Source organism: Lutjanus erythropterus, chromosome 4 (assembly GCF_056507025.1).
Source record: "Lutjanus erythropterus isolate fLutEry1 chromosome 4, fLutEry1.hap2, whole genome shotgun sequence".
In the NCBI taxonomy this organism is placed as follows: Eukaryota; Metazoa; Chordata; class Actinopteri; order Lutjaniformes; family Lutjanidae; genus Lutjanus; species Lutjanus erythropterus.
In genome coordinates, this window is record NC_139320.1 from 1,366,578 (window position 1) to 1,390,294 (window position 23,717).

Sequence of the window (23,717 nt, forward strand, 5' to 3'; positions counted from 1 at the left end):
AAAAATTTCAAATAAGCACGATCACTCATTTGATTCTCACATGTTTTACAGCAGTCTTGAACGAACACTGAGACAACTGGCCAAATTAATTTGTGCTTCATTTTATTGTGTCCATTTTGCACACCATTCTTATCATTACACCACTTCTCATAAAAAGAAGCACAAAACTAAACACAATTTACCAAATTCATGAGAGTAATTAACTCTTTCCCTGCCAGTGTTTTTTTTTTTTAAAAAGTTACCAACCAGTGCCAGGATTTTAGACAAAATTCACTGATTTTTCAACACCCACAGAATATTTAGTTCTATCAATATGTGAACATGGAATATATCAAAAGAAAGAACAGATCTTCTAGTTTCAGACACAAAAAACATTTTGTTTGAGCTTTATTCATTCTTCTTTAGAAGCACTTGAATGTTGGTTGGTTGCATCAAAATATCCACTTTTCAGACAAAAAATGGAGAAAACAGTGTTTCTGTGAAAGAGACATTTTTCAGCAGAATATCAACTTCACATTTTTATCACTTCATATCACATGTGTGACATCACTGTCACCAGTGTGGCTAATGTTAGCTGTGTGTGTCCCCCACTCCCTGCCTAAAACACTATCTGAGAGGCCCAGGGGCTGGACTGCCGCGTGAGTCCCAGGGGCTGCGGTTTGTGCAGCTTTGCTGAGTCCCAGCTGCTGTGAAGGTCTGGGGACTGCAGCGTGAGCATGCTCCCTTTGTGCCCGGGCTCTTTGAGTGGCTAAATTTTACCAGAAGATCTGTTACACTGTACCCTATTGCCTGGCAGTGAAATCAGCAATTAATGGAATATTGTGCGTTGTGTCAAATGCTGAGATATCTTGTCAGTGGCGGGGAATAAATTAAATAGATAATCTTCATTACAGAATTCAGGCAGATAGTCAGTGGAACTGGCACTGGTGACTGAACAGACACACATGCACAAAGACTGAGGACATACACAGAAATGTTAAAGGCATGTCTCCTGACAGTGTTAATTGTGTGGACTGGAGAGCAGTTGTCTCTCTTCTTTGATCGATCACTAACTTCCCTCACTTGTTCCCTGTCATTTCTGGTGCTGCTGAGAATGCTGAGGCACTCCAGTGTTTCAACCATATTTCAAACATTTCAGATTCTCATCTCACTGTTGTGCTTTGGATGCACTGTCCAAAGGGTATCTCAAAGATGAAAAGCAGGAAGAACATGTACACTGTACACTTAAAGGTTGCTGTGTGTAGGGTTGTGGTGGGTTCTTTTGTGATACTGCCATTAGTGCAATGGCATTAATTTTAATATTTATATTAATCCTCTCCCTCCACAATAGATGAAGATAGGATCTGTGAAAATGGTTGCTGTTTAGACCAAAAACACTTGTGAGCTTTACGAGTGAAATGAACCAGGAGTGGTCATCACTAAGTTATGTTACGATAGAGATGCCGTGGAGATCCTTTGAAGAGCATGGGACAACCTCTCCCTGGCCTAGAATGGGACCTGGATCCCCATGGCCCCTGACCACACCCCCAGTTTTGCCAAAGCCAGAGCTACATTTACAGACGCATAGAAGGCATTACGAGGACTAAAATGGAGTATGCTGGGAAGATAGTTCTCCCACCTACGTAGCCTGGACACTGAGTGCATCCTCATTAGTGACTATAGCAATAAGAATGGAGGAATATGATGAGACGGTACTCGTACGCACTGTTAATACCAGGTGCTTTAAACCTAAGAGTAGGGATATATTTTGCTTTATACCTAAGTGAGCAACTTCACCTCCCTCTTGAGGTCACAAGTTTTAATACTTCATTGTTGTCACTTTTATTACCTTTACTTTCACATTTACAAACAGATAGCTACTATAAAAAGTGCCAATTAATTCTTACTGAATCTACCTGTGTGTGTAATTCAGATTGCTATCTTACCATGAGGAGCTCTTTGATTTCATATAAGTGTATTCAATTCTACAGGAGGTGGAGTGGCTAATACTTTTGTTTTCTTTACTTCTTGTGTCTTAGCACACACCAAATACAATTAAATTCAATTGCAGACTAGACTTTGCTTCTTGCTTTTAGTGGCTAGGTACAAGATCCCACCATTTTTTAAAACTTTAAAACTGAGAACAGCTGGAATACTTTTGCTTCGCCCACTTCTTTTGGTTTTATTATTTATTTCAACTCCTCATAACTCACAATGTGCATAACTTATGTGCACGCTGTTCATGTCTGCTTTCCAATTCACCTCCCCAGCTTCCACATTGCATATCATAAGTCATTTTGATTTTGTTTTGCACACATTAAAAAAGACATACACAAAATGATATAAAAAAATAACAAGAATGTGAAAGGGAGATTAAAAGTCTACAAGGCTTATCATGGATCTCCCCTGCTTTTACATTGAAGTAAATTAAAATTCAATTACAATTTCTGATTACAATTTTGAGTCTAAATATTTAGGTTCAGAACCTCATGCCCTGTTATTATAGCACAAGTCTCACAAAGAGAGGTGATATGAAAAGAAAAAAAGAAAGCAGTAAAGTAGCAAGTGTTTTTCAGCTGTTTTTTAAACATTGACAGGGACTGACCTGGGGGCTGATTTACATCATTGGATCAAATCTGGGTCCCAAATATTTTACACAAAACTGGCCGAGATGTGTTTTATCATGGGGAATCTGAAGGTGATTAAACTGTCTGGGTTTATAGGAATGAGAATCTGAATTAAAATGAAAGTAATTCCTGACAAATTCAGCAGTTTTATGAACATCTTTGTAAAACAAACTCACATATTTGAGGTCTATTAATGACAATATGGACAAAACATTCAGCTTACAAAACAAAGAAGCAGAGGATATCCTGGAATAAAAATATGCTTCAGCTTGAATGAACCATTTCTGAAGAAGAAAAAGTGGCTTGATGGATGAGAAATATGTACTGGCCCATACAATATTACAATAGGAGAGATAAGGATATATTAAGCTGAAGTAGTGTAAAAAAGGCTTAGTCACTCTTAGTCACTCTTGTTACCCACTTTACAAATGAATCCAATGTTTTTTCTTTTTTCTTTTTTAGATGTATTTGATATGTTGCTCTTACATTACGTTTTTCATCCACAGGCACTAGAGACCTGGGTGGTAGGTACACCGTCAATAATTATACTTCTGCATTATATCTACAGTAACACTTGTTTTTAGCAGCACGAATTAGAGTTAGCTTTTTAATGTTAAGAGACTATTTATTTGCCTTGAACAATTTGAAACCTTAGACATCTCTGCATTAATTGATTTCATCAAAATGTCAAAGTTTTTATGGGACTGAAACACTGGTATCATCTGCAAATAAGAGAGCAAATACAGTTTTGGAAACAAGGCTTAATATAAATAAAATAATAACGGAATAATGGAAACATTAAAAAAGTAAGTCATAATCTCTCGTCTTTACAGTCCTGTTAAGAAAAAGAAAAAAATGTACACCTTCTGAAACAAGCCAACCGTCAGATAGCATTTTTTGTTTTGACAGGAAACTCATTTACCTGATGTGGAACATGAAAAGTCAAACAATCCGGGACAGATAAAGTGTGTTACTCTTCATAGCGATCAGGGAAAAAAGGGAGTATCATACTTATAAAGATAAAGAGTAGTGATATATATTCTGGTTAATGGATTAATTGACGGCATAGAAGTGTCCTTAATAAATGCCTGTGCTCCTAATGAAGATGATCCAAGTTCATAAGGACACTGTTAGAATATTACAGTACAGCTCTGGGCTGCTGTTGATGAGAGGAGATTTTAACTGTGTGATGTCAAAGCTAATGGATCATCAACCTGCCTCAAAAAGCTCCTCTATCAAAAGAAGAATGCTAAAATATTCATACATAGAATCAGACCTAGTGGAGATACAGAGAAGAAAGTTCCCAAGAAGCAGGGACTTTACTTTCTATTAGCACACATCATATTCAAGGATACATCATTTCTTCACCCCTAAGGTAGCGTTACATGACATAGTGGATATATGCACTAAAGCAGGATATAGGTCATAGACCTACCTCCAAACAAGAGAGACTTTCTGCGTCTCTCCTGAATGATAAAGAATTTACCTCAGTCATTACAGCAGAGCCCAAGAAATATTTAGCTACCTCATCTGAAACATCACTGTGCTAAAGCTTACATTAGGAGCCACTTTATTTCATTTACATGTGCTAGGAAAAGAAAGAAAGAGACTATACAGTAAAAATTGGAAGATAAAATAAAAGAATTGGAACATAAACATCCTCTAAACGCACCTCACAGAGAACCTCATATTTTACTATCAGATAAGATTGAGGGAACCGTTAAGAGTCATTAATCAAAGACTCTATGAATATGGCAACAGTCAGGTAGATTATTATGTATATAATGTGATGTTGGTGAAAATACAATAAAAATAAGTTAAAATAAAAGTTGGAACAGAAGAATGGTGAGAATGATGCTCCTTATTTGGACAATATTTTAGAAATTCTTTCTAGCAGAAAAGAAAGTAGTTTCAATAGATTCTAAAGTAGGTCCAGTATATTCTACTGCAGAAAAAAGTAGTTCCTACGTGAAACTACACACAACAAGGTCTGTGGACTATCTTGAGTAACCAGGTCAGTCATTTTAAATTACTACAGGTGAGGAATAAAATATGTAGTTTTGATTTCTAGTCCCAACCCCTGAGAAAATACGCTCATCTTAGACCCAGTGCCCAAAGCCACCTGCTCCTCACCTCAGGTTCACACACACACACACGCACGCACGCACACACACACACTCACAAGCTCTCTTCTGAATGTCAGTCAAGTTTAAGTAAAAGTAAAATGTTTCTTTGCATGTTCAAAACCTCCTGTATTCACATCCATACTGTGTGATGTAACCATGTTCCCAGATGTCAGCAGTTACTTTGGTAAAGACAATAATAGAAGAATAAAGATGGATTATGAAAAGCACCCATGTTGGACCAATGTAACAGTAATTATGCTGTAAGGAAATATACAATGAAGTTTTTCCAATTCATCCTCTTCTATAAATAAAAACAAGTCAGGTTTTATTTCTCTCCACACACTTTGAGCCTTGTTTTAACTTCAGATGCAAAGAACCATCAGAAACTATGAGGGATTTCACTGGGACTTCATGTTAAACTGTAAAACAGGGCTCTTCAACTGGCGGCCTGTGGGCCCCATGCGGCCCGCCAAAGCTTCCCATCCAGCCAGCAGAATGGCCACTGATGAAAGCACAACAATATTCATATATTTGCAGTATTATGAACTGGTGAAATTTTCCTGTATTAAGTTACTGCTACTAAAAAATCTGATATTTCCTGCTGCTGCAGTTTTATATTAACCTGCTGGGAAACAAGAATTCACTTTTATTTTGAAGTAGTCACCAGAAATATAATGTGCTTTTTCAGTGAGTTTGATGCTGAAAGAAATCATTCATTAACAACACGTCTCAAAACAGGAGGTGATGGAGCAGTCAGGAGCAGCCACAGTGAGCTGTTAGATGAAGAACTGTAGTTGACAGTTTACATTCATCTGCTCTAACATGAGCTGCAAACGTTAGCATGTCTAGCTGACTAACGCTAGCATAATAGCTGAAGTAACTTTACCTCCAGATAAACTTGTTAGATCCCACTGCATCTGCATTTGTTCTGTGGGAGTTTGAGGAGGAGGATGTGGGCTGATGCAGAATCAAAGCAGGTCAATGTCGATGCATCTCACTCTGGCTCACTGTCTCAGGTCTAAGCTGGGTTAGCTTAGCTATTATCCCAGGTCTCTTCCATAGTCGCGGTCTGGCTGGTCTGGCTGGGTGACCCATCTCAAGGTCCGCTGCACTAATTGAGTCCCTGCGCTTCATGTTCCCATGTTAATGAGTGTATTTCTGTCAACTACCATGTAGATATACCTGCTGTATTTCACCATCTGATCAATGTTTGCTGGGGTGTAAGCTAGCTTTAGTCTCATTTAGCATTAATGTTCATGTACACAGCTCCTAGCTAACTTTAGATTTACACTTTAACAAGGTTCTTATTTTAAATTGTGTTAGATGGAAACTTTTAAACGTCAACTGGAGACTTTTCAGCTGACTCAAGGAGTTGGCATTAGCTTATATCAGTCGGCTACACTCATGAATTCTGCTTATGAGTCATTATTTTAGCTGACAAAATCCAACGTCGTCAGGTAGAAATGAGAAGCTGCTTTTGTCTCCTTCTCTATCACAAACCTCATGTTTCAACAATAACTCCCAATTTCAATGTTAAATCTGCCACAATTATCACCGGGAACTGCATAAATGCAATGTGAGAGTGGAAAATTTGGCAGACTTAGCAACAATAACTAAGGAGAGTGGTGCTCAGTGAAGGGTCAGTTATGTTCGATAACATACACAGAAGAATACAAGCATTAACTTTGATGAATGAGTCATGTATTACATTGCAAACCTGCTAAATTGTTGGCAAAACAATACTAACGCAATGAAATAAACAATCCATATGTTGCTATATTTCATTGATTTATGAAAAATCAAAACTTAGTAATGTGGGTCTGTTTTTACTGAGTGCAGGCATGCGCCAGCAGTCAGGGACACACTGCCTATCAGGGATTATTACTTTGGTACAACACCAGATCCACCTTACTTCCTTCTAATGGTCGGGAAAACACTAATCTTTTTCTTTTAATGGTTAGGTTTTCCCTGTGACATTGAAAATGGACATTTTTCAAAGAACTGTATCAAAGTTGGGAAGTCCAGTATTGTGACATCTCCAGTTAGCAACTACTTGCTCTCAACAACGATCACAAAGACAGGTCCATATCAATATCAGTGAAGTAGTAGTCTGACTCTTTGGATTCATGCTATGGGTGAAGTCCTACAATTGGTCTCTTGCTTCAAGCGGCATTGCTATGTCCGCTATCTACATTTTCAAAGTACTCAGGAAATAAGACCAACCTCCTAGTTACAACCCACACACTGAAAATGCCAAAGTAGCACCTGGGATGCTAAAAGTACGAGCATAAACAAGCTAACAGCTGTTAGCTTTTATTTTGCAGTGATGTAGTCTTTTTTAATACCAGAGGTCCCCTCCTGACATGAAAATGTACCACCAAAACAAGTTCCTCCTCCATGCTATTTTGCAACAACACCATTGCAACATTCTAGTCTTAGCTACGCCTGAGACAATTGTGATTAATTTAATGAAATGCAAACAGACCAGGGTGTCTTTTCCCCTAGACCAGACCTCTCTCCAGCAGAATGTGTGGAGAGACATCTGGCGATATAAGACAATTGAAGCAGTCTATTACCAAAACCTCCATGCTGCTCTCTATAGTCCTGATTTCTCTGTTTATCTCATCAGCTTATTACTAACACATACACACACACACACACACACACACACACACACACACACACACACACACACACACACACTAAGTGGTGATGGATGACCTGGGTAGGTCTGAGAGAAAAAGAGAGAAATGAGGTAAACAGATGGACTGAGACTGTCACAGTGACTTGGATGAGACACACACACACACACACACACACACACACTGTGGGTTTATACTGATATATGGAGCTGATAATACCCTGTTAAAGATGGACAAGGTCCAGGCAGAATGCTGTGCCATGATAATGGTCACACAGACACACACACCAGCCTTACAGCAACCCTGTCAGTGTATCTGCTCTTCACCTTGACACACACACACACACACACACATGCAGCCTCAATAATGTAAATTTCAGCCCAGAATGGCAAACTGACCTCCTCGATAAGCTCCGTGTGTTAGACTGGACTCAACACTTCTGATGGAGCTAGGCTACAGTTTCACACTGCTTCCAATCTTTATGTGAGGTTGAACTTAACACGTCCAGGACCTGTCGCTATATTGGACACACACAGAGGTCAAACTGATTTTGGACAACTCCTGTAAGGATACACATGTGATCAGACTGGTCTCCAGGCCCGTTCTATGGGAGATCACACAGCATCACACACACTCGAGGCCCAACAGCAAAACTCCCACAGCAGCACTCACCTCACTCACCAGTCTGCTTTGAACCTTCAAAAGACACCTCACAAGCTGTCACACACACACACACACACACACACACACACACACACACACACACACACACACACACACACACACACACACACACACAGAGCAGCCCAGAGGAGAAAACACTCTGAATGATCTTACCTTGCCAAACTGTTCAAAATATTGCTTCACATCTTCAAGTACTGTGTTGGCTGATAATCCTCCTACAAATATTTTCTTTGTTCTTGTGACCATCTGGAGTAGAAAAAGACACAGAGGAAGAGAGGGAAGGTGGTTAGCAACATTTCACACAACAAAAGAAGAATTAGTAAGCACTGTCTCAACCCAGTTCTATCATGGATGATGGTGTGTGAGTGTGTGTGTGTGTGTGTGTGTGTGTGTGTGTGTGTGTGTGTGTGTGTATGTGTGTATAATGCAGGGCTCCACCAGTAAGGGATGCTTAAGGCTAATCTACACCACAGAGGCTTTGCAGGCACAGACAGCAGTACCAAGAAAGCAAAAAGTGCAGAGTGCAAAACTGTGTGGAGTTACAACCAGTGGTTCTCCAGCCAGAGCAGAATGGAAAGGCATCTGTGGGGTGCAGTAAAGTTATCCATTATCTGCGACTCATGACTGGGCTGTCTCATGTCCAGGACACACTGCCTACCTCTATCTGTGTGACGGCTACCTCACTCAACTGCTGACAGACGGTGTAGCTCCTGCCAGTCCTATCTTTCTACATTCACATCTGAAAAAGAGTTGAAAAGTTGTGAAGAGAAATGACGGGTAGTGTTGTCATCCTGCTGCTATGACTTTGATACAATACCTGCCCAAAATATCTCAATACTGATACTGAAACAAAAGCACAGCAAAAGCCTAAAACACCAGGGAAAGTAAGGTAATAATATAGAAGATGACAGCTCTGACATGACAGAAGTGAGTGTAAGTGTAAGTTTTCACTGTCAGGTGGTAGGGGACACTGTGATGGATCATCTTATAAAAATTTGTAATTCGAAGAAGAAGAGAACCACCAAAACTGAACAGCAGAAGAAGAAGATGACATTAAAAAATATCTGTGCTGTGCATTGGTTTTTCTTTCTTATCTGTCAAGAAGCAGTGCTAAAAAAGTAGTTACTGAGGATCAATATCTGGTCCATTTACTACTGTAGGGTAAGCTAACATAGCTTCAATTACAGCATTATGGCAATCCTCCATTGCCTCCACACTCAAGTACCACACCCACATGTCACATGCACGCACTCAGTACAGCACATAAACGTTTCAACATAGTTGCTTATAAAAAGCACAATCGTTTTGGCATTAAAAAAACATTTTTGGCAAAAGCCAAAAATAAAATGGTGGTCTGCCTTTGAGTAAGATAGGCAGGGAATACTGTAGAATTTTATGTTCTTTAGGGCAAAACACAATGGCGGTATCAAAGCATCAAAATACCTGTGCCCCTTCTATAGAGATAAGACTGCACACCAGACCTGTCTTAACACGTGTGTCCCTGCACTGTAAGTTCAGACAACATAAAATAAAAATGCATTTGAGAAGATTGTCTCATATTTGTGATGTCATGAGAAGTTGTGTCATAGGGGCGAGATACATCCCCACCAGATGGCTGCAGCAAGGACTACAACCCATCATGGCACCATTGAAAAGACTACAAACCCCATAGTCGGGAGGGCAGTCAGGACAAGGGTTGCTACCCAGCTGAACCAGATGAGCTGATTACCCCAGTGAGGGTGCAGAGACTGCAGTGAGCAGTGCATAAAGGAGAGCAGCTCTGAGGCAAACAGAGTGGTCCTTTGGGTTTGTTCAAAAGGAGAATTCAGTTTTGATTAAATACCTGTTTTGGTTTTGGTTATCTTCTGAGAATAAGTTGTCTTGTTAAGAGAAGACCCAGTACAGTGAATTTAAGTTGGACAGCAAAGCCTGGCTGCCTTCATTCCCTGCATCCACACATCTCAAAAGCTCCATGGGAAAAGCTCCTGACCTCTCAAGACATCACATATTATTGAATGAAAAATAAAAGATGTAGAAAAGCTTGATGCTCCAGATAGACAGACATCAAAAAGTACTCTTTATTATACTGGCATTTTTATGAAAAAAAGAATGATAGAAACAACACTTACCGACTGATGGGAGACTAACCACACCAACAATGGAAAAGAATAACAATTGCCAGGTTATTTTTTTCTACAATGTACATTTATCCACATGATCAGGGCTGACAGAGTTTACCTGGATTCACTTGAGTATTAATCTTATAACTAGAGCTGAAACAAGTCCTCAAGTAACTTGAGGAATTTGATCACTAAAATGCCTTGAGGCAAACTTTTTTGCCTTGCATTTAATTCCGTATTAAATGGCAGAAGAAAGACCAGAGTATTGATAAGCTCCAACATTTAGATTTTGATGTAATTTATTATGACATGGCTGCAGTGCCTCTCCTGTGTCAACGCAGCTCCTCAATACACACACATACAGTATGCACATACAGTGAGGTCAGTGCGTTTGTTGTACTGTGTCTGATCTGTTGACTTTCTTCATCAACAGGATGTTTTATAAAATCACCCCAAAACCCAACACGCATTTAGGCTTTTTTTTTTATATAAATTCACCTGCGAGTCAGTTTTCACAGCAGCAAAGAAGCTGCACTTGGAGGAGACCAGGTGCACTTATAAGATTAAATAACTGTATAAGTAGGTCTATACATTAAACAAGAGACTGTGTTTCTCTGTCAGAAACTGTCAGAGCTTCTCAGAGCAGAGTGAACAGCTGAGGGAGGGGGAGGAGGGCAGATTGATCACTAATCGATCGCCATCGTCCTCTTGGACTGTTTAAAAAAATTAGAAATGCCAAAATTGATCACAAACCAAACCTGAATGTCTGCACAAGTAAAGCCTCTTTGTGTGAAACACTGCAGAGTGTAACATGTTGTTCACAGACAGTCCACCGTTAGTAGTTTGACATAGAGACAGGGAGAGGGGCCATATGTAGAAGGGAACCCTAGACCCACGAAAGATCGGGTGAGTTTGATTATTTTACCAGAAACAATGGACACAAATCTCACGAGAGGTTTTGCAAATAAATAGCTCCTTTCTAGACACGACCAAGAAAGGTACGCAGATCCAATAATAGAAAATCATGTCACGGTCCTGGTGTTTTTAATGTGGCAGGCCGTCATGAATAAAACACTGTATTCACTGAGCCACAGAGAGTCACTGAAACACTGATCACTGACCTGCTGTGATGGAAAAAATACTCAGATCCTTTACGTCAGTAAAAGCACTAATACCACAATGTGGTACAACTACAAGTAAGTCTTGCATATAATCGCTTCCTTTTTTGAAAAAACAACATTTTTATTGTTTTATTGTACTTTAATGGTACTCTTCATGGTATTTTTGATTACTAAATATAGACCTGCAAACCCACAAGAGGTAACATGGTGGTAAACCAATGTCCTGTGTCTGTCCTCCTCCAGAAGAAAAATGTTGTGATTTTAACATGTCAATGAAACATTCTGGTGACTGTTTCAGCTACACCTACATCTTCTGTTTGTGGTTTCTGCAGACATTAATACCTTTACTTTTACCTTTGTACTTCAGTAAAAAGTACTAAACAAGGTACTACAGTAAAAGTAAAGTTACTTTTCATAGTACTTTTACTTTAGCAATTTATAGTTCATTTAAGAGACCTGTCTTATTTTCTCAATACAAAAAATACAAAAAAAAAAAATAATAGAATAGAAAAAATTGCAGAACGCACAATATTTGTTATCCGATTACTCGATTAATTGCCAGAATAATCAATAGCTTACTCGATTACTAAAAGAATCAATAGCTGCAGCCCTACTCATAACTAACACACACAGATATGTTAGAGGCAACACAAAGGGACTATAGCTGATCCCATTCAACTAAATATAATTTAGAACTTTGAATTGTAAATACTTCTGTAACTACCTATACAAAGAAACTATCTGAGCAATTAAACATGAAGAAAAAAAGCTTTACTTTAGCCATATAGTGTGTGATGATGAAAAGAAAACAAGCACAAAAGTTAAACAGAGTGAACTTTTGAATAAAATGCATTGTAAGTGCAGACATTGCTAAGAGCCATTTGGTAAGGACAGTATTGTAGGGGACATCACACCTGTTCTGTTTCACTGTCTGTCTTGGCTTGTGCAGAGCATTAGGGGTGTCATTTTTCACTGCTGAGAAACACCATTAGCTCATTTGGTGGCTAATACCAGTGCTGGAGCCAGACACGATTCATCTTAATGATGAGGATAGCCACTGCCACCATTATGACTGCAGCTACAATAAATAGCCAACTGGAGAGTTAGTGAGGACATGAATTAAAGTTCTCTATATTGCAGCGGGCTGACCAGAGTCTCACAGGCACCATGGGACAAATAAATGGGGAGGTTTTTACAACACTGACGTAATTACCAGCATGAGGACCGTCACTGAGCAGGCTTCACTGGACAGCAGCATGAGATGATGGCTGGATTTAAAGGGAATACTATCATTTCTGGGCTAAAAACAACATGGTGCCTTCACTCCACTGTTAGAGCTCATCAGAGCCACTATGAGAATCAGGTCAGGTTGATCCACTCACATGCAGGCGCAACATAGCACTGGTTCCTGTATGTCTGGTACTTAGAAGACTCAATCACAGCACAGATTATGGTGCCTCATTTTCATGCATGATCAGATGCATCACCCAACAAGCCTAGTTAACATTACAGCAACAATCACTCTGCATGTCTCTGCCAGCAGGTGATGTGATGGTAGCCTTCCATTAGCTAGTGACTACTGTAGAGATAGTTAAAATGCCAAGCTAAACAATGTAATATATGGCTGTATTTCAATCAATAGACTGCTACTGAGTTTAGTGATGCTTATGCTAGTCTTAGCAATCTGACAGTGATGCAGGCCAACTTAGAAAACACAGGTAATGAAATAATCAGGCAGCAACATAAAGATAGCAATTCTTAATGTATAAAATGGATCACACATCTACTCATTTTTATGATGAGCACCTCTGAAGGTAAGCTAATAGCCTGATAATTATCCTAAACATCTACACACTGCAGTATTGACATTAATAACCTAGCACCATGACTCATAACATCAATGATAACTTACACTACTAACACACACTGTTGCAACAAAGGAAGAATTAAGACTGCAGAACTGACAAGCTGAGTGAGGGTAATTAACTATTCAGTGAATACCAATTATAAAATTATTTTGCTGTTCTGAGTAGTGTAACTGTTAAATTAGTGCATTTCAGTTAGATTTTACTTATATGTGAATTTGCTATGTAAATTTAAGTATTTTACATATAGATATATTTAAGTAAACTTTTAAGTATTGACAGTCAATATATTGTTGAATTTTAAGTTTGAATTTTCCTTAGCAATGAAAAAAGATGCTCTTTAATGTCATCAACTGTTATTTTGTGCACCACCAAGTATCATTTTAGCACCAGTATTGAAAAAGCCCAAGCAGACCTGTAGTGTACAGTGGCTGTGCTCAATTAGACACCAAATGATCAATTAACGCACCTTAAGGATCATATCATGTGACTGACACTGATTAAACTATGTGAGCACCATTAGTGGCAGGACCCAGGGGTATATAATAGTTTGGTCCAGGGCAGGATATCTGGATACTTATGTTCACCAGAGGACCATACAAATAAGCAACACCTAGATCAAAATATGTCCTTGAACTTTACAACAAGAAGGAAAGTACAGTAAAAATTATTAATGTCAAACAAATCTTTTCTTGAACTGTTGTATAAATGCACTGAGAAAAATGAATGAAAATAAAAACTGACTGGACAAACCTTGAGCATGGACATGCATGTTAATGTGGTGTCCAGGGATGCTGGAAGTCAATCAGATTTTAACAAACTACTAGCAACCTTTCACAATGTAGTACATTTTAAAGGCATCCAATTTGAACACCAACATATTGTTTGAGCAAGGAGAGGAGTAGTGAGTGAGACAGGCCCTGGACACTGGCCACATTATCACAGTTAATAAATAATGCAGTGCAGTGAGAATACCACCACCTGACAAGCGTATAACACAAATACTGTGGAATCATCCCGAGTTGGACCCATTCATATGAGACAGCCATCACTCATTTGTCAAACACACCAGTCTGCTGTGCAGCTCATACACTTCACTGATAAACCAGAGAAATGTACAGTAATTAGGCTACATGATCAAAGAAAGTTTTTTTTTTCCAATGTCAACACTTTCTGCCCTGCATGTTCCCTCTTTCTCTGTCACTAGTTCACATCTCTCTCCAAGCTACTGTGACTCTGCATCACAAGAACTACTATAGTTAGGCTAAGAACTATTTGGATGGTGGCACATATTTCAGAATTTTGGTTCTGTAACCCAACATAATGAATTTGAAATCCATATTACCAAGAGGCAAGTGAAGTACAAACTTCCAGATTTATTTCAAAGCATTGACCAAAAATACTGCATGAAAGGTTGAGGAACTGCAACCATATAGAATACATAGTCCATTTCTGGACAAACTGACATAATCATAAATAAAATTTTCATTTTTGTTCATTTTTCATGCTTTGTGAAGAATCCTTTACAGGCAACAACTGAGTGAAGTCTGGACGCCCTGGACATCACCAGATGCTGGGTTTTCTTCTTTGTGATGCTGGGCCAGGCTGTTACTGCAGCTGTCTTTAGTTGTTGTTTGTTCATGGCTCTTTCTGCCTTCTACACTTTGGGTCATGTTACATGTGTATAGCTTGAGTGAAGCCTGAGCCATTACATGGAATGTGTAGAGTGCTGTATTGCTTAACATAGGAGCCTATCTAAAGGTAAAGGCTTATACAACCGCACAACTGCACAATTCACTTCCATTGTCTGGAAGATTCTGCAACACTGTTTTCCTGTGAAACTTCAGCAGTGTTTTGTGGACTAACAAAGTAAACCCGACCCTCAATCAATGACTGAATTTTCATTTTTGGATGAACTATCCCTTTAATTTAGAGCAAACCTTTCCTGTGATACATGATGATAATTTAATAATCCTGTAGGTTATTTACTACAGAAAAAGAAATATTTAACGCTGAGCACTATAGCTCTTATGGTATTGCCACTCCATTAAATGGGAATAATATTTACATATCATGTGTTTTGTGCATATTAAGTTTCATAATCAACCTGATATATTTTGTGATTTTCAGCGCTCAGCAGGACAACATGACTTAGTAATGACGGAGCCATCAGGACACAGGAGAATATGAGAGGTTAATTATTTGAATTATTTGTGCAGATTTGGAACAGTGCATCTGTGAATTGTACTGAAGATGGAATATGTGTGCATACTGTATGTGTTGGGCTTAAACAAACATTAACCTGTCCACTCTACTACTTGGCACAGCTTGTTGATCAAAGGACACCAAAATACTGTCGGCACAAGCAGAGACACCTGTCCAACTTCTCCAATCTTGAATTTTCAGATCCAGTTAAATATCCACAGTGGGTCCAGGAATATAAAAGTTGTTCCCAGGATTCAGGTGGTGAAATGGGAATAACATGCAGCACGGGGCAGTGGTTGAGAGAAGATGTTTTTATTCCTGCTGAGATGAGGAGCTGTGTAGAGAAGGTAGGTGAGAGGAGGAGGAGGTGGGGGAGGAGTTAGTCTTCCTCCTGCTGATGCTGCTGTTTTGGCCTCTGTCAACTTCCATTATAGCCAAACTCCATCATTCTTCCCTCTGTGACTCCATCCCAGTGTCTCCTGTGTGCCTTCCCCTGCTTCTCTGAGAATGTCAGCTGTCATGGCTGTCCATGAAAGATGCTTCCCTACCCACACCCCACCCGCAAACACACACACCTCGGACGCTGGCTGCTCAGCCTGTGAGGGGCTGATAAAAGGCAGACTACAATAGGAGGGCAACAGGTGGGCCATTTACACAGAGCGATGGTGGTCATGGTCTGTCAGTGAGCAGAGAGGCAGGCTGAGCCCAGCCACCTCCAGACCACGCTACGGTTATCTGTCCCCTGGTGGTAATGCACAAATCTCCAGAGGTGTGGCACATGTATGGCATGTTGCTGATCCAAACACACAGGCAGCATCTCAGCATAGAGAACAGGGGGTCTGAAGATGCAACACTAATGAATGAAGAGAATACAGCCTTCAAGGATGAAATGTTAACTGACATTTCCATTAAGACAAGAAATCCTCTGGAGAGAAAACACTCTGGTTTTATCTTTCCAGGTCTGCAGCGGCTGACAGCTGGTAGTGATTCCCTCTGGACTCAATTTGACTCAAAATCTACAAAATCTAGCAGAAAAAATAGTGATTGGGAAAATAGTGATGGGTTACGGTGAGCTCAATTATGGCCAGAGCCAATTTCAACGGCCTGGGTTGGTTGAAATCATGTTTATCCCATCACCACTGCTACACCATGATATCAGATGGAGAGCTTTGGACATACCAACACCTTTCTCTACATACTAAATAATCAAGAAAACACCTAGGATTGAACTGACAGGTTGATTCTAGTTACAACCCGCTTGATCAGCTCACCTCAGCAGTGTGCACAGCACCTCCTAATAATCTGGATTTTATGACTGTAGCAACTCTCAAAAATGGTAGCAACTAAATCAAAAATCCTTCAGATGACAGACAATGTCACAGACACTACAAATGTGATTTTCTGAGGGTTTAACTGAGCTATCTTTGAGCTTCAGGGTGTTCTTTGAAAACCTTGTTCCTGAGCCAGTCCTGACCTCCATGGGACCCTCAGCAAAATTCACCCTAGTGCTCCCACTACAGTCCTCCCTCCTTAAAACTGCTTGTTATATCTGTCGGTAGGCCTGTACGGTATACCGGCTCGTACTGAAAACCAGTCTTTATTTTCGTTATAATATGAATTTTTCATATACCGCCATACCGGTGAATATCCCAAACAACGTCCAGAATGTGCACGGCGGGAAAGCGTTTCAGCAGGGACCCATTTCACTGCTGCACACCAACACCACAGGCGTGCTTGCTTCAGCGTGTGCTCTAGGGATTTTCCTGTCAACTAATTTCCCTGACTATTTAGACTAGTCGACTCGTCTAACACTAAGAAAACACTCAGAAAGCAGTTCAAATTTAGCAGAATTTATTAATTTATAATGTTATTAAGACCCATTTGAAGACGTTAATCACAGTCTACAGTCACCAAATCGTACTTTAAATGCAGCTGAAATGCGTGGTACTTTGCGCTGTGCAATACAAACCTTACACATTAATGTACAAAACATGACAACAACTTACTAAATGCTTCACCTTTTCAGACTGAAGAGGGTCACAGTGTCTGCAGGTAAAGGACCCAGAGCTAACGTTAGCTGCCAGCCTGACACACAGTGTGGCTAACGTTAGCAGTGCTAGCAGCAGCAGCGGCAGCTCCGCTTGCAGGTTTATGTCTGTGTATGTGTTTAATGTGGTCACCTTTCTCCAGTCCAGTGAATATATATCAGCTTATTCTGTCACAGTCTACATCCATGGCATCGTGCATGAATGAAATATTGAGAAATATTTTAAACTACTAGTATTTCTGGTGCCAACTAGCGTGGATGGGGACGTTTAATTGTATAGTCGTCCCTGCCATGTGATGGTAACCATACGTTGAAGGGGTCATGCTTTTACCTGTCTGGACATGAAAAAAAAACATGACACAGTCCTTATGACAGTAAAATGGGCTGTTTAAAGACAATCAACTGCAGTAATTCTGTTCTCAGTAGGAGAAAATGTGGGTAAGAACACTGTTGCATGAAAAAAAAATACCCTCAAATACCGTGAAACCAATATGAGTTTTAAAAAAAACATGATATGAAAATTTTGTCATACTGCCAAGCCCTATCTGTCGGTCAAAGAATAAGCAGATCTGTATAGAACAGAATGAGGTACAACAAACAATATTTAATGAATAGAATATTTTGTGTATAATTAAGACAAGTGAATACTGTCATTAACATTTTATAATAAATAAAATGTTTGGGTCTGATTCCTGGTAACTAGTCAGTTAACTTATTTTAAATTCAAAATTTTATCAATCATAAGTCCAGATTTACATCATTTTCTGTACTTATTTTGTACTTTACTGGATTTCCACTTTATCCAACTTTATGCTTCTACACGACATCCCAGAGGCAATACTGAACATACATACTGACCTACTGAACAAAAAAGGCTATTTTCTGACTTTTTTTTTCTGACTAGAGATACATGGTTCTCACAGGAACAGTGATGTTAGACATTAAATGATCTTATAGACCATGATGCATTGCTGTGGATTAAACTAGCCACAGTGGCCTATAAAGTAGTTCAAATGAGCTCAACCTTAAACATCTACAGCAGTAAACAGCAGGAACAATAATGTAATATTAATCCAGAAACATCAGACAAAATATCACTGACTGAAAACATTCTACTACAACATTAATAGTTGTACTTGAAGTATATTTATCTGAGAATTTGCCATACTTTTACTTCAGTAAGGTTTTGTGAATGCAGGACTTTTACTTGTAGTAGTAGTTTTTTTTTTGTTTGTTTTTTTTTTGTGATATGAGTACTTTTTCTTAAGTAAAGGATCTGGAAACCTTTTAGACTCCTGGCCACCTCAGAGGAGTAACATCATGTCTATATATATTGTCTGGACAGACAGACAGACAGACAGACAGACTGGTCTCCACAGGGGCTGCTGTGGGAAAGTGTGCACATGCATGTTGTATGTATGTAATGTAATTCAAATTCTTTTGTTTTTGGCATGATGCTTTCTGAAGTAACAGCTCAAACTCTTACTGAAGTTTTTATACTGTGTATAAATTGGAAGATAACTCTCAGTTTTAACTTGATTTTAAAGGTTTTGAGCATTAGCAAAGTTAAAGCACATTATTGCACAACAGTGGTTTGTGCTATGGCTCAATAAAAAGGTCAGCTCTCAAGGGGGCTAATAATATTGACCCTGGTAACTTTAGTTTTTCTGAAATAATTCTGTTATTGTGTGCAAATAGAAATAATTTATGAAACAACTCCAGAAAATCAAAAAGGTAGCACATCTCAAGTCTGGGAGGACAAAACACTCACATTTAAGTTATTTATTTGGCTCATATCACAAAGACAAACGCTTACGCGTATCGGCACAAAGCCTTCATCAGAGCGTTTGTGAATGCTACCTTTTTGATTTTTTGGAGTTGTTTACTGGATTTTGGGTTTAGCACTCCACTGAGAATCCCATTGTTGAAGCGCAACCTCTTCTGAATTTAGAAATAATTTCTGAAGAAAAGTTTTTCTAAAGTTTAGAAATGCTATGTTGAAAATTCCTTGCTCTGTTAAAAAAGCACTTGGTAAAACTTTGAAAAAAACTTTACATTTCATATGGGGGCTAATAATTTTGTTCTCAACTGTAGCTAGTTATCTAGCCAGCACCGTCAACAAAGAGTACAGTGTCTTTATAGATACATTAAGTGTTGATTTGAGTTTTGCACTCACAATAAACAAGTTAGTCTAATTATTTTGGACTCAAAATAAACAAGTTATTTTTACTTTAAAATCTCAAGCTTACTTTACTTAATTTTTTGAGTTTGTATAATTTTTTGAATACACCCAAATAGATTTTACAGTGCAGACTGCAGTGCATCTAACATCAGACAGACAGACAGACAGACAGACAGACAGACAGACAGACAGACAGAGAGGGAGGAGCACCAACTTAACATTACTGTGTATGAATGATATCAAACTTGGAGAGGAGGAAACGCAACTTTACCTGATTACTGTTCACTCTGTTCACTCTTGATATGTTATTTATGCTTTAGTTTTCTTCCTCCTCTCATCAAAGTTGTAAACGTTGGCACCTACTTTGACATGAGGGGCCCTTGTGTACCTCGTGGGGCCTTACGCAACTTGCGTACTGTGTGTATAGGGCCGACTGGCTCTTCCTCATTCCAAGTAAGCAAAGAGACAAAGTTATCCAGAACATTCAGCTAAACACCTGACCCTGACCTTGACTGAGGGACATTTATCTGCTGCTCCTCATTGATCTCCAGCCAGACAGTAAGTAGTATTCAAGGATGAGTTGACAAATGTTTAGCCTAGATCTTAATGAAGCACTTTCTCATTCTTCATAATCATTTTGAAAAACACTCGATGTCTGCCGCTTCTCAGAGGGCTTCAGCTGAGAGCAGTGGGGCACTCATATATGAGTAAAACCATGATGAATGGCCTTTAAGCAATAGACAGTCCTGTCGATATATTCTTTGGATTAAAAGGGGCTCACAAGCCACACTTCCAGTCAGATTTTATTAACTATTTCTCTTGGTTACATCAGCTAGTCTCAGCTCACAAGCCTTTCTAATTCCATTTTAACATGATTTTTAAAATCTGCATTAAGCAGGGGACTGAGCTGTTTGTGGACTCTGGCTATTACCAGTCAAGGCAACAGTAGACTGGTAACTCTGAAAAAGATCATTCATTTACACGTATATGAATGTCATCATACAAGGCCACTTGCATTGTGTCTTCTTTTACGATGGTTTAGAAGTTTGAAACAAACAGGAGATGTGACTGACAGAGGAGGTGGAGGGGGCATGGAGGGACAGGGTTTCTATTAAGTAAAAGGAGTGACAACTCTTTTTCATAGCCTGCTTCATGCAGGCAGTGAGGGAGATCTAATTAAGATTGTTCATTAGATGAGCCACCCCAACACACAGATGCATATCAGTGTGAGCTTCAACCAACAGCAAAACAACCTCACCTCTCCCAGAGGACAGGGCTCAGTCTCTCTTCTCTGACACACCACTTCTGAGCCTCTTCAGACATTTGACACATTTTTCCATATCTGTGATAGTCAGTCATCACTTATTATTCTACATTCTCCAGCCAAGGGGAGAAAAGACACAGTGAGACTCTCTTGGAATTATAAAAAACTTCAAATGCTTAAGAATGTCCACAATAATCAGGCAAAAAAAAGTACACAGACATTTATATCAATAAAGGTGGTATTTCCATTAATCATGGAACTCTGTTAGTAATATTTGTGGAGAAAAGCTGTTGATGACTTCATCTTGTCTATATAACTTCTTTATGTCATATGCAAAGTGCTTTAATTTCCTTGTTGTTAAAAGTTTTTTATGCAAATACACTTGTAAAACAACCCACCACCTCACTCCCATCCCACTACACCCAACAGCACTGTGGAAACCTTCAGGTCTCTGGAATCCAACATCAGCCTCATCAGCTGAGGATGAACATCCAGACCAAAAAATAAAGCAGTTGTTGCCAAACTGCAGTTCATTCAGGACATCCACATGTCCTGAGTCAGGAAATGAGCAGGAAACATCACCATCGACCTATCATACCCTAAACACAACCTCTTCCATCTTCCTCCCCCTTGTAGGCACTACAGATCACAGTACACCAAAATAACCAGACACAGCAGTTTCTTTCCTCATGCATTGAAATGAGTGATAGACATAAATATAGACTTTGTTAAAGCAGGCATCCAAATGTATTTGGCAACATAATTTGGCGTGTTTTTTCCTATCTGCAAAATAGATTTCTTTTTGTCTATCTGTCTGAAAGAGTGAAATCATGCGCGACTGATTTGTGGACAGTCTCCTTTCTACCTCTTCCTCACCTGTTTGCTCTGCTGAGTGTGATGGTTACACACACACTCTGCAGAAAAACACAAAGACAGACAAAAATAAATTAATGAAATATAATATAACCTACTAGAGTTAGGGTATTATTTTCTTAGAAATATTTTGATAGACAAATATTAACTATTGTTTTTCATTATTGTCATGTCAGTCCCATCACAATCATGGTGATGTTTTAGTCACCAATAAACAGTGACTGCAAAATTTCACCACCTGCCATTGCTTACTATATTTCAATAGACTGTGCAAGTTCAGTTCAAAATTTAAAAATTCACAAAAAAAAAGGATAGAACTTATTCACCACCATCATGTTTTTTTCTTTACACTCTTGCCATTCTTAAAGAGAAAAGGATGAAATGTGAAAAAAATCTGAAGGTTTTGTGAACTGTACAGTATTCAGACACCTTCAGGGGTGGCAGCAGTTCAGTCCTTAAGGACTCGGCTTGGGAACCGGAGGGTCGCTGGTTGAGCAAAGCAGCAAACCCCTAACTACTCGGGCCACCTGACTGTATGTACTGTCTGTATATGTATGTGTGCAGCTCCTTGCTCTGACATCTCTCCATTAATGCATGTCTGTAGGTCCTGTTGTGGTGCATGTGTTGTTAGGTGCATGTGTGTGTATTTCAGGCCTGTCTGTGTACAATAACAACATGTATTTTCCCAAAGTGATTAGTAAATGATGTCTTCTTCTATATTCCTTAAACCTCACATCATATGAACCTCTTTAGCTCTCATTACTGTAGTTAACATATTTCTAAATATATACCTTATATTTCATCTCAGTTGTATTAGTTTGATGTTTAACAAATTCTCTTCTTCATGCATCATTTTGTAAATTGTTTTTCTCATAATTCGTTTTGTCTCACAGAGGACTTAAGGGCAGTTCTTGTCATACAATGATATGAAAGTCTTTTAAAATGTATTATATGCTGCGTTTATCTCATCCACATATACCCCAATCAAATGTTATAGAAGGTGATTCTGAAATGCATCTGTCCTTGCACCGTGCTCATATCAGCTGATGACTTTTTGGATATAAACAGGTTAACCCATCTCTCTATATGGCAAGTCTAAGGCTGCACCGACCTTTTTCAATTAATCTAGCAACTCTTTTTCTGATTAGTCAATTCATCTATGATATAATAGATTATTCTGAATGCTATTTTTTTTAAACATTAACCCAACCTTAATATCAAAAAATAAGACTCATTTATGCTATTTTTGTGTGTTTATTTGATTGTACAACCAAAGGTAGAAAAGGGAGGCCACAGAGAGGGGACACTCCAAAACCCAGGCACCCCAGACACACAGAATTATTGACTGTAACCCTATTCCTGAAGAATCAGTATTTTTACTCAAATTCTTGACTTGACACTTAAAATGATCTTTACATGGATTTATTTCATCATTTGAGTCATTTCACGTTAAAGGGATAGTTCACCCAAAAATGAAAATTCAGTCATTATATACTGACCCTCATGCCGATTAAGGGTCGGGTTTATTTTATGAGTCCACTAAACACTGCTGGAGTTTCACAGACAAACAGCATCATAGAATCTCCCAAACAATGGAAGTGAATAGTGACCGGATTTGCCTCAACATGCCAAGTTGACTAAAAAATGTTATTTATGTTTTTAGCCTGAATCTTCACTGTAGAACCTGTTTTCCATGGCTCCCCTACAAAGGAAAAAGGCTGTAACTTCTCAGAGTGTAGAACTGAGAAAGGTTTTCATGTTTTTTAGCCAAAATAGTTACAGACAGATGATTGGATATGTGTTATTGACCTGTAGTGTAGTCTGACAAGAAGCAGAAATTTTGACATTCTTCTTTGGTGTTTTGTAAACCACCACCTGCTGATCTTTGGTCCTCATTACGTCTTCATCATGAATCCTATGCTTCATTATGACATCCAACTTCGAGTGTAGCAGGATTTCTATTTAAGTATATACAGCAGGAC

At 38.9% G+C, this 23,717-nt stretch overlaps 1 protein-coding gene across 5 annotated transcripts in view; it reads right to left on the reverse strand.

Moving 5' to 3' along the window:
• The window catches only part of LOC146327339 (RNA-binding protein Musashi homolog 2-like), a 386,994-nt gene that overhangs the window by 252,611 nt on the left and 110,666 nt on the right, over positions 1-23,717 (reverse strand). For all 5 annotated transcript variants that reach the window (XM_084716755.1, XM_084716754.1, XM_084716753.1 and 2 more), the window contains exon 6: positions 8,212-8,304. In XM_084716755.1, coding sequence (XP_084572881.1) covers positions 8,212-8,304 — 93 coding nt within the window. The remainder of the gene's footprint in view (positions 1-8,211; positions 8,305-23,717) is intronic.